The sequence below is a fragment of the Dermochelys coriacea genome, chromosome 8, assembly GCF_009764565.3.
Source record: "Dermochelys coriacea isolate rDerCor1 chromosome 8, rDerCor1.pri.v4, whole genome shotgun sequence".
Taxonomy (NCBI): Eukaryota; Metazoa; Chordata; order Testudines; family Dermochelyidae; genus Dermochelys; species Dermochelys coriacea.
In genome coordinates, this window is record NC_050075.1 from 55,281,037 (window position 1) to 55,293,138 (window position 12,102).

At 45.8% G+C, this 12,102-nt stretch overlaps 1 protein-coding gene across 1 annotated transcript in view; it reads right to left on the reverse strand.

Moving 5' to 3' along the window:
* Positions 1 to 12,102, reverse strand: part of COLGALT2 (collagen beta(1-O)galactosyltransferase 2) — an 86,950-nt gene that overhangs the window by 26,055 nt on the left and 48,793 nt on the right. The window contains exons 2-4 of the mRNA XM_038414872.2: positions 8,683 to 8,793; positions 3,074 to 3,191; positions 1,967 to 2,101 (exon numbers count right to left, since the gene is read on the reverse strand). Coding sequence (XP_038270800.1) covers positions 1,967 to 2,101; positions 3,074 to 3,191; positions 8,683 to 8,793 — 364 coding nt within the window. The remainder of the gene's footprint in view (positions 1 to 1,966; positions 2,102 to 3,073; positions 3,192 to 8,682; positions 8,794 to 12,102) is intronic.

Consider the following 12,102-nt stretch of genomic DNA (forward strand, 5'->3'; position numbering starts at 1 on the left):
GCTTATTGTTCCTCTGAGATCTCAGCCCTTCAAGAGTATTCAAAGAGCCACATAGTCCCACATGGATAAAAACCCTCATAATCCCCAACCACATCCCCACCCACCCCAATTGTCCTCTGCCTGCCATGCCAAGACTCTAATGGCTTTTGCAGCTGGTTGACCCCATGCTGCTTCCCACCATGAAGCAGGAGAGCAGGACTCAGCAACAGAAGGAGGTGGGGCAAGGCTCAGAGGCAGAGGAAGGAGGAAAGATTCCAAGCCAGAGAGAGTCAGAACAGCACTAGCTCAGGAGAGGATTCCCTAAAAGCTTTCCCTCCCCCATTTATTCCCAGGATCCTGAAAAACTGACCGAGGCGTCCCCTGATTTACTTCCGGGGTCTCCTACCATAATGAGGTTTGCAACTCTGCCCCTGAGGAAGGAGCAAGCTTAGGTGGCTGCCTAATGCTCAAATCAGCCTGATTTGCACCAGAGGTGGAGCAGCATCCCTTCAGAATAGAGAGCAGCCTGCACTGTTAGGCAACTGAGGAGGACAGCAAAATTGATATGGGCCCCACGGCATCACAGGCAAATGTGGGGTGAGTGAAGCCCTGTTGTAATAACTCGGCCGAATGGGGTGTGAGCAGAGCCCTATTCTAATCACAGGGCCTCCAAATTTACCCTAATAGGGAGTTTACTGTCAAAAGGATGCAAAAGTTCTTAAGACATCACAACAACCTATAATAACAAAGGTTGATGGGAAAATGTATGAAAACCAGAGAGAGAAAGAGACTAAATTAGTCCAGACAAAAAGGGCCTTCTCATATGGTTTACAGACTGTGTTAAAATCATGCTCGGTAGAAACAAGAAATTAATGAACCAAAATTGCCATGTCAGAAACTAGGCCTAATTGGTGGACCAAATAATGAGGAGATGGACTATTCCACCCGTCGCTCCCTTTTTGGGTTTTTAAAGAAAGAGACTTTGGTGGGGAGAATATGGAAGACGAGATGGCAGCTACTGGAGCGAGCTTCACCATCATAGCTGCCAACCCCCCCATTTCCCAGATCCCTGGTTTTCCATCACTTTGATCCTGAGAGATGTCCTGACCAGACCAAACTAAAGAGAGAGGGAGCCAGATAACATCAGCATTTTTACCAGCTCCAGTTGAACCCTAGATACCACCCAGGATGAAATGGGATTGGACTGCAGCAGCAGCATCTCCATCTCAGCTCAACTGCCTTCTTCTTTTTCCCCCAAAAGGACAGTTATCACCATCTCTGATACCATCTAAGGCAGTGGTGGGCAACTTGCAGCCCATCAGGGTAATCTGCTGGCGGGCCGTCAGACAGTTTGTTTACATTTGCATGGCCGCCTGCAGCTCCCAGTGGCCACGGTTCGCCATTCCCAGCCAATGGGAGCTGCAGGAAGTAGCATGGGCGGCAGGAACATGCTGGTCGCCTCTTCCCACAGCTCCCATTGACTGCGAACAGTGAACTGCGGCCACTGGGAGCTGCAGGCGGCCGTGCAAATGTAAACAAACTGTCTTGCGGCCCGCCAGCAGATTACGCTGTGCAGTCCGCGGGCCGCAGGTTGCCCACCATGGATCTAAGAGATGGTCAAACAAGAGGGGTTTACTTCTAAAACTCTCTCCAGCTCAAGGGAAAAGGAACAAGGGTTGTTGTTAAAATGAAATCCTCACTTAACAGTTTACATTTCAAATGCTTTAACTGTTTTTCCTTCTTTTTTGTATTTTTAATAAACAGTTAAAAGGATTTTTAATGGTGTATTTGCCATGGTGGCTGAGATAACTGTAGACCAAACACCAAATCTTGTTTAACACTGTTTAATGCTGGACAGTAACTGGGTTATGTTTACATCTTTGGGCCCCTATATTCCACTTAAATTAATACAACACTCCAGAGAAAGCTCACACATGAGGCAGCCCCCTTGACGCTGTTCACTAACCCCATTGAAGATGTGACTTGCCTGAGGGGAGATGCCACACCAGAAATTAGAATAGAGAGAGCGAGACTCCAGCATTGGTGCCACCACGGTCTTGTTCTCTGCTATCATCAGGTTCAGGGTCTCTGGATTGGTGAGCAAGTTATCTGCGTCTACAAACTAGAGAAGGAAAAGGGAGAAAGGACTTTTTTCAACACCAGATAAAGTAGTAAACTTTTACAATGTCCCTTCCTAGGGGAGGCAGTGGTTGAATGGCTCACGAGATTAGCAATGGGCTAGAGACACTTTTGCCTCTAAGTCACTGGTCTGAATTCAACCTGGGTTGTCAATCACTGTAAGTTGTTACCATCTCATGGCTACTGAGAGCCCATGTGAAAGGAGTTGATGGGCTCAGTCTATTTCCCAGTGGACAAGCATCCACTATAAAAATACCATATCCAGCAGTGGCAGTAATTAGAAGCTTCTGTGGAAAGGCCACTAAATGGGAAGAGAGACTGAACTTGCTTCTTCCCCTAAAGGAGACCATGGGGGAGGCTTGCACTGCCAGGGCCCACGCTGGATGTTATGTGCTATGTGGAGAGACAGCAGCCGTGGCTCCTGAGACCAGGCACACCCTACCCGTTTGGAGTCTGATACAGCAAGACTGTTGATCACTGCTGTAAAGTGGCTCGGATCCCACCCTTCTGTGCTGTTCTGCCAAACTTCTTTTTGGTGTCACCAAACTTCACTGATAGCCAGCAGGATTCTAAAAAGGGCACCTATCACCAGCAGGACTACATTCCCTGGCAAACATAGTCTGGTTTCTGTGGGAGGATCCTTGGGCCCATGCCGAGCCCCATTATACTCAGCGGGGCTCTGCACATAGATTTAATTGCAGTACTGGGGCCTCACACACACAGTCTGTTGCTGATCAGATCAGCTGATGCCACAGGTGTTTTTCAAGCTGAATTTAGAGCAAACAAAGAGCTCTTCTTTTGGAAGGGAGGAACTTTTGGCAGCCATTTGGGGGACTCATCAGAGTTCAGAGATGGTTTGTTTCTGCCCAATTCCCCCACTCCGAGCATGGCTGCAGAATGGCTGCCTGAAAATGTTCTGCCCAACTGCAGTTAATAAACCAATCTTCTCTTTTACCATGATGTAGTCTGACCACTTTTCTCTTGCAGTTCGCAGAGCTGCCTGCCTGAGTTTCATCACATGGGTAAACCTGGAGCTCGGCCAGTGTTTTGGCCCAATTTCATCGGGGTAAGACCTATGAAAGAAAAACAGTTACTGTCTCCTGGCCCCGTCCATGCTGTAGCACCCCTGGTCATTACATTTCCCTTCTGACTTCAGCATAAAAGGAAAACAGACAGTCGCCTCAACTGACCCAGGCGGTAGGAGACCAGAAACAAAAAGGCAGGTTCTGAGGAAATGCAATTCCAAGTTTATTCCTGGAGTTTGTACACAAGGCTGTACAGAACACACTGTGCTACAGCATTTCCTGCCTCACACATGAAAAAGGGGTGATGTCAAAAACAACTTCTCATTCAGTAGGCCAGATTCTCTGCTGGTGTAAACCAGTATCATTCCACTGAAGTCAGTGCAATGATGTTGATTTATACCAGCTGAGGATCTGACCTCATATATCTACTCCCTGCTAGATATTAAGAGTCACATCTGTTCACATTACTCCCCTACACCCAGCAGAGCCAACACAGCTCATGGAGAGCGATCTGGATTCTTTCATGGCTTATACCTCATTAGCCATTGTTACCTAAGGCCCCATCCCAACAAACTAACACTTAACACTGAACTTAATAGGACTAATTTTGTGAGTCAAGTTACACATGTGCTTAATTGTTCTGAGGCTTGGAGTTTGTGTTCTGATAGCAGAATCTTCCTTACTGATGAGGATGTGGGAGAAAGAAAGAAACCCAGGGCCAGATCCTCAGCTGATATAAACAGATCAGACTCCACGATCTCAACAGAGCTGTGCTAATTTACAACAGTTGAGGAACTGGCTCTGAAAAATTCATATTCACTAAAAAGGTTTTTTTTAAAAACTTAAAGGAGGAAGTTTCCAAGATTAAAATTAAAAAAGGCCAGTTGAAAGAGGATTGTTATTGAAAATTAAGCAAACATTGCCCTGCAGGATTTGCAAGACAAACACCAGAGCACTATGTTGGTGAATAAGACCCTGAATGAGAAAGTAATTGCATACAAATGTGAATTCGGTGTCCTTGTAAATGCCAAAAAGTAAAAAAAAAAAAAGACAGCACAAAGGATGGAAATTAAATTAGATTTTTAAAAATCCTCTCACTTTCATAATCTGAAATCTTGTTAATAGATGAAGATTTTTATTCTTTAATATGGATGTTAAAAAAGATAGGACAAAAAGTAAAGACAAGTAATAATGAGTTTAATGTGCAGCAAGGGAGATTTAGGTTAGATGTTAGGAAAAACTTTCTAACTCTAAGGTTACTTAAGCTCTGGAATAGGTTTCCAAGAGAGACTGTAGAATCCCCATCATTGGAGGCTTTTAAGAACATGTTGGCCAAACACCTGTCAAGGATGGTCTGTGTTTACGTGTTTCTGCCTCAGTGCAGAGGCTTGGACCAGATAACCTCTCGAGGTCCCTTCCTGCACTACATTTCTATGATCTTCTTTAAACTCAACAGTGTCCCTTTAAGTACCAACTTAAGTACTATGGCGGAGAATGGTTTGGAAGAGTCATCTGAGGAAAGAGATCGGAAGGAAACCCCATCGACCGGAAGACATGGAATGCATTGTCCTAGGGATGGGGGTTTCACGACCACCACTCCCAAGAGGAGGAGACGGGTGGTGGTGGTCGGGGATTCCCTCCTAAGAGGGACAGAGACATCCATCTGCCATCCAGATTGGGAAACTCGAGACGTGTGCTGCTTGCCTGGAGTTAGAATTCAGGATTTGATGGAATGTCTGCCAAGACTAATCAAGCCCTTGGACCACTACCCTTTCCTACTCCTCCATGTGGGCATCAATGATACTGCCAAGAATGACCCTGAGCAGGTCACAGCAGACTACATGGCTCTGGGAAGAAGGATAAAGGAGTTTGAGGCACAAGTCATGTTTTCGTCCATCCTCCCTGTTGAAGGAAAAGGCCCAGGTAGGTACCATCAAATTGTGGAGGTAAATGCATGGTTACACAGGTGGTGTCAGAGAGAGGGCTTTGCTTCGACCATGGGATATTGTTCCAGAAAGAAGGATTGCTAGGAAGAGATGGAATCCACCTAACAAAGAGAGGGAAGAGCCTCTTCGCAGGCAGGCTTGCTAATCTAGTGAGAAGGGCTTTAAACTAGGTTCACCGGGGGATGGTGACTTAAGCCTGGAGATAAGTGAGGAAGTGGGATACTGGAAGGAAATACAAGGAGAAGGGTGAAACCGGGGAGGCCTCCTGATTTATACTGAGAAAGTTGGGCAGTCAGCTGGTTATCTTATGTGCCTGTACATGAACACAAGAAGCCTGGAAAAGAAGCAGGAAGAATTGGAAGTCCTGGCACAGTAAAGGAACTATGATGTGATTGGAACAACAGACCTGGTGGGGTAACTCACATGACTGGAGCACTGTCATGGATGCATATAAACTGTCCAAGAAGGACAGGTTGGGAAGAAAAGATGGAGGAGTTTCGCTGTATGTAAGAGAGCAGTATGATTGCTCAGAGCTCCAGTATGAAACTGGAGAAAAGCCTGTTGAGAGTCTTTCGGTTAAGTTTAGAGGCGAGAGCAACAAGGGTGATGTCGTGGTGGGCATCTGCTATAGACCAGCAGACCAGGAGGATGAGGCAGACGAGGCTTTCTTCAGACAACTAATAGAAGTTTCCAAATCACATGGGAGACTTCAATCACCCTGACATCTGCTGGGAGAGCAATACAGCAGTGCACAGACAATCCAGGAAGTTTTTGGAAAGTGTTGGGGACAACTTCCTGGTGCAAGTGCTGGAGGAACCAACTAGGGGCTGGGCTCCTCTTGACCTGCTGCTCACAAACAGGGAAGAACTGGTAGGGGAAGTAGAATTGGGCAGCGGTGACCAAGAGATGGTCAAGTTCAGGATCCTGACAAAAGGAAGAAAGGAGAGCAGCAGAATACAGACCCTGGACTTCAGAAAAGCAGATTTTGTCTCCCTCAGGAAACTGATGGGCAGGATCCCTGAGAGGTTAATATGAGGAGGAAAGGAGTCCAGGAGAGCTGGCTGTATTTTAAAGAAGACTTATTGAGGGTACAGGAACAAACCATCCCGATGTGCAGAAAGAATAGCAAATATGGCAGGCAACCAGGTTGGCTTAACATAGAAATCTTTGGTGAGCTTAAAGACAAAAAGGAAGCCTACAAGAAGTGGAAACTTGGACAGATGACTAGGGAGGAGTATAAAAACATTGCTCGAGCATGCAGGGGTATAATCAGGAAGGCCAAAGCACAATTGGAGCTGCAGCTAGAAAGGGATGTGAAGGGTAACAAGAAGGGTTTCTACAGTTATGTTAGCAACAAGAAAAAGGTCAGGGAAAGTGTGGAACCCTTACTGAATGGAGGAAGCAACCTAGTGACAGACGTTGAGGAAAAAGCTAAAGTGGTTTTTTTTTGCCTCGGTCTTCACAGACAAGGTCAGTTCCCAGGCTGCAGCACTGGGCAGCACAGTGTGGAAAGGAGGTGAGGAGCCCTCAGTGGTGAAAGAACAGGTGAAGGACTATTTAGAAAAGCTGGACATGCACAAGTCCATGGGTCTGGATCTAATGCATCTGAGGGTGCTGAGGGAGTTGGCTGATGTGATTGCAGAGCCATCGGCCATTACCTTTGAAAACTCATGGCAATCAGGGGAGGTCCCGGATAACTGGAAAAAGGCTAATGTAGTGCCCATCTTTAAAAAAGGGAAGAAGGAGAATCTGGTGAACTACAGACCGGTCAGCCTCACCCCAGTCCCTGGAAAAATCATGGAGCAGGTCCTCAAGGAATTCATTTTGAAGCACTTGGAGGAGAGGAAGGTGATCAGGAACAGTCAGCATGGATTCACCAAGGGCAAGTCATGCCTGACCAACCTGATTGCCTTCTATGATGAGATAACTGGCTCTGTGACTATGGGGAAAGTGGTGGATATAATACATCTTGAATTAAGCAAAGCTTTTGATATGGTCTCCCACAGTATTCTTGCCAGCAAGTTAAAAAAGTATGGATTGGATGAGTGGACTATAAAGTGGATAGAAAGCTGGCTAGATCATTGGGCTCAATGGGTAGTGATCAATGTCCAGTTGGCAGCCGGTATCAAGTAGAGTGCCCCAGGGGTTGGTTCTGGGGCCGGTTTTGTTCAACATCTTCATTAATGACCTGGATGTTGGGATGGATTGCACCCTCAGCAAGTTCGCGGATGACATTAAGCTTGGGGGAGAGGTAGATATGCTGGAGGGTAGGGATAGAATCCAGAGTGACCTATACAAATTGGAGGATTTGGCCAAAAGAAATCTGATGAGGTTCAACAAGGACAAATACAGAGTCCTGCACTTAGGACGGATGAATCCCATGCACTGCTACAGGCTGGGGACGAACTGGCTAAACAGCAGTTCTGCAGAAAAGGACCTGGGGATTACAGTGGATGAGAAGTTGGATACGAGTGAGCAGTGTGCCCTTTTTGCCAAGAAGGCTAACGGCATATTGGGCTGCATTAGTAGGAGCATTGCCAGCAGATCAAGGGAAGTGATTATTCCCCTCTATTTGGCACTGGTGATGCCACATCTGAAGTATTGTGTCCAGTTTTGGGCCCCCCACTACAGAAAGGATGTGGAGAAATTGGAAAGAGTCCAGCGGAGGGCAACCAAAATGATTAGAGGGCTGGGGCACATGATTTATGAGGAGAGGCTGACGGAACTGGGCTTATTTAATCTGCAGAAGAGAAAAGTGTGTGTGGGGGGGGAGGATTTGATAGCAGCCTTCAACTACCTGAAGGGGGGTTCCAAAGAGGATGGAGCTCGACTGTTCAAAGTGGTGGCAAAAGACAGAACAAGAAGCAATGGTCTCAAGTTGCAGTGGGGGATATTAGGAAAAACTGTTTCACTAGGAAGGTGGTGAAGCACTGGAATGGGTTACCTAGGGAGATAGTGGAATCTTCATCCTTGGTGGTTTTTAAGGCCCGGCTGGACAAAGCACTGGCTGGGATGATTTAGTTGGGGTTTAGTTGTCCTGCTTTGAGCAGGGGGTTGGACTAGATGACCTCCTGAGGTCTCTCCCAATCCTAATCTTCTATGTTTCTATGGTTCTATGATTCTAAGTAAATGATCGTTTCCCTCAAAATATCCTTCCTGGGGCTTGCACTAATTCCCTGGATGGAAAAGTACTGAATATTGAAAGCCAGGAACAGAGTTTTGACCAGGGTTGGGGAGATGGAGCATGTTTCCCTGAGTCTCCTGGAAAATAAGGAACCAATCTTTAATTCATTGTACCTTTCAGGGAGAATTTTTGGGTGTGCAAGGAAGGCAGGCTCAGATGGGAAATGACTGAATAGAACTGCTTTCTGCTGATAGGTCCCCATCAGGCAAAGTCCTTAACTTTAAACACATGAGTATTCCCCCTGAAGTTAAAGATGTGCTGAAGTGCTTTGCTGAGACAGGGCCTTAAAGAATCTGAATGTAAATCCTGCAACAATTATTTGTTTAAACCACCACTGGTTTAAAGATTTCTATAATCTTGATATTGAAACCCCCAAACCATTCAGGAAATCACTGGCCATAATACTCACTGAGGCTCCTCCATAGGCCTCCACTCCACATAGTGATACAGTTTTTGCACATTCTTCAGCCACTCTCTGAGGATCTCTGTGGTGTTATCAACGTTATGGTCAGTGGCTGCCCTGGAGAAATAAGGGCACAAAGAATCCCATTAACGTAGCATCTGAATAGCAGGCAGAGGTTGGACAGGGTAAGACCACATTCTTTCTCGACAAAGAAATGCCCCCAAATGGGCGGACATACGTTGTGTATAAATAGTAAAGTGCAGCTGTATGTTGGCTGGCACCCCCATAACTTTCCTCCTGCCCTAACCCAGGACAGATTAGGCCTGCCAGGAGCTCATATAATCTGCATTGGGAGTGTGTGTATGGCAAGAGACATACACACAAATCCATGCAACCATCCTTTAAGATTTCCCTCATGGGATTGTCTCTGCAGCACCTGTCCGGGTATGTCTACCCTGCAATTAAAAACTGATAGCTGGCCCGGGCTAAAGGCTCAGACTCCGCAGCTGTTTAATTGCAGTGTAGACATTAAGGCTCAGGCTGGAGCCCTGGATCTAGGACCCTGTTAGGTGGGAGGGTCCCAGAGCTCAGGAGTCCACAGGAGAAGGCCAACGGCTTCTTCAACTGTTTCTGCCACCCACTTTTCTGAGGTTGCATGTATGCTCTCATGTTGCAAGAATCAGGTATAAACCCCCCACAACTGGAATCAAATCTCAGTAGGGTGGATTCAGCCCTTCATGTTCCCTAAGCTGAGCACCACTTCCCTATTACTCTATTTCCAAATGCAATTTGCTATGATTGGGTCCTTTGCAGGAAACCTTACAGACTGGAGTCCTGACAGATTCACAGTAACATTAAGGATCCCACAGCACTTTTCCTAAGAGCTGGGATTTGCCCACTGGCATTGGACAAAATATTCCCTATGCTCAGAGCCAGGCAGCGTGCTGAGCACTACCATGGTCCCAGAGACAGACACATTTCAGCGGCACTGTACTGGGCAGATCCTCAGTTGTGTAATTTAGCATAGCTCCATGGACTTCACCCTGTTGAACCTTCTAAGGATCTCTGCCCTCCGTATTTAATTTGTTCAGCTCTTTGAGATCTTTCAGGACAAGGACTTAGGTATTTTTTCTTACAATATTATATGATCTTATGAGACATAAACAGGGTCTTATTCTCCTCTTGTTTACACTGGTTCCATACCAGTGAAGCTTTTGTCTCCAGGGGATTTACCTGGTTTGAGTGAGAGGAAAATCAAGGATACAGACTTCTGTAATTATTGCTAAATAAGCTGGAAAAGAATTAAATAGCTTCTGGACAGTATTATTTATTTATGGGACATTTTTTCCAAAAGAAAGAAAGAAAGAAAGAAAGAAAATGAATTAGCCCAGTGCCAGTCCTAGGAGTCTTATTGGTGCTCCTGGTTTCCCACAATGAATATAAAAAGCCATGGCCTGTAACAGAAGAAAGTGGTTTTAGCCAGCTGCACCAATAACTTCAAGGGTTGTCTAACATTTACAATCCACATTCCTAAAACATCAGGGCACTCTTTTTAGTGGCCCTGCATTAGCAATCATTTGTGTTGCAGTAGCACTTAGGAGCCCCAATCGTGGGACAGGACCTCATTGTACTAGGCACTGTATAGACATAGAACAAAAAGACATGCCTTCCCCAAAGAGCTTCCAAGTGTGCCTCTCGTCACGTTTTACAAGGCCCTAGTTAATCATGATGACGGGGGAGGTTTTCAAGGGAGAGTTAGGCACACAACATGCTCAAGACAGGTTGGGTAGGTACCTAACTCCCCTTTGTGCCTTTGACAACATCCCCCAATTTTTCTATCCTGCTGATTACATGGAAAGGAGAAGGAGAAGGTTTGACTGTAGTTTGGAGAAGGGAGTTGAAGCTCTGGCTCTGGTGTCGGGCCAGACCCTTTATTACTGTGGGGATGCTCTCTCATTTTATGCCAATGCCGAGTGTGGACTCTTTCTCCACTCAGCCCTGAGAACTACACAACCCCAAAATGTCAGCAGCATTGACGTTCACGGGGAGAGCAAAGTGAAGGAAGTAGGAAGAGATTCAGACAGTCATTAACAAAGGAAAAGCAATTTCCTTTAAAAATAATTAATACAAGGGAATGTTCCCTTTCCCAGATGTTGATCTACAGACATGAGGACTGTTCTTGGTGGCTGGAAAAGCAGCTCCCCCAGGAATGAAATGCTGACTAGCTGAACAGACGTCCTTTTGGGTTAAGCAGACAGACACATAGGCTGTTTTTTACAGAGTTACAGCAACTCTCCCGTTAGCAGCTAGTTCACACTTATATCAATAGTTCCTCCTTGCTTGTTCCAGTCCAAGCATGGAGACAGAAGTCTGCTTATACTGTCTGTTAGTGTAGAGATGCAACTGCAGGAGCCTATGGAATTCTACAATGAGCTCCATACCTGTCCTCATTTTTAAGAGAGGCACAGCGCACACAGACTACATGTTCAGCATGCAGTGCTCCGGGTTGAGCCAAGATGGAGCACTTTTTGAAAATAAACACTTGACTTGTGCTACACTAATTTCTGGAGTCTTTCATAAAACACTGCGATCAACACAAACACCAGTTTATGTGACAAAAATGTATTTGTGATCTCAGTCCAGTTCTACTGGACAAGTGTGCTCTTCACAAAAGCCTCCGTAAAAAGCTGCACTAGCTGGCACTCGCCAAAGAGAGGCTGAGGGGTGAAATGGAATGGAAGCTGGTGGAATCTCTAGGTCATCAGAGAGGTCACTAGAGGGAAGCCTGCATAACTGGAGCCTATGCTATACCTTCTCTGTGGGTTAGGGGCTAAATCCTGTTCCCACTGGAGTTTTCCCAGTGACTTCACTGAGACAAGGATTTGGCTCAGATAAAGGATTTCAGTCTCCAGGTGTGTCCATCCAGTGGCATTTATAAGCCTTAAACTCTCAAACACAACAAAGTTAGTCACTACTTGAATCACACATGCTCAGTGACTAGCAATTTGGCAAACCTTTACCTTTTCCAGTTTAGAGCTTCAAAAATAGGCCATTCCCAACAGCTATTTTTGTTATTGTTCTCAGAACTATTTACATTTAACACCATTAAAAGTCAGCATTCACCCGTTGTTTCCATACAGTGGTATCTTACCGCAGCAGTATGCATCTGTCCTTGGGATAAGAAGTGATTGTGATGTCTCCAATATCGCAGTCTGGAAACTGTGGGGAACTCTTGACTATTTTATGACAACCACTGCATAAAAACCAAACAAAACACCAACACAGGTTTCTACGGGCAGCCACGTGGACTGAGACACGAAAGGAGTGTCACGATTTCCCCAAACTCTGCTTTTCTGTAATCACATGGACAATCTCTGCCACAATCACCTTTCAGAGGAGAATCGGACATCCAGTAGGTTGCAGATT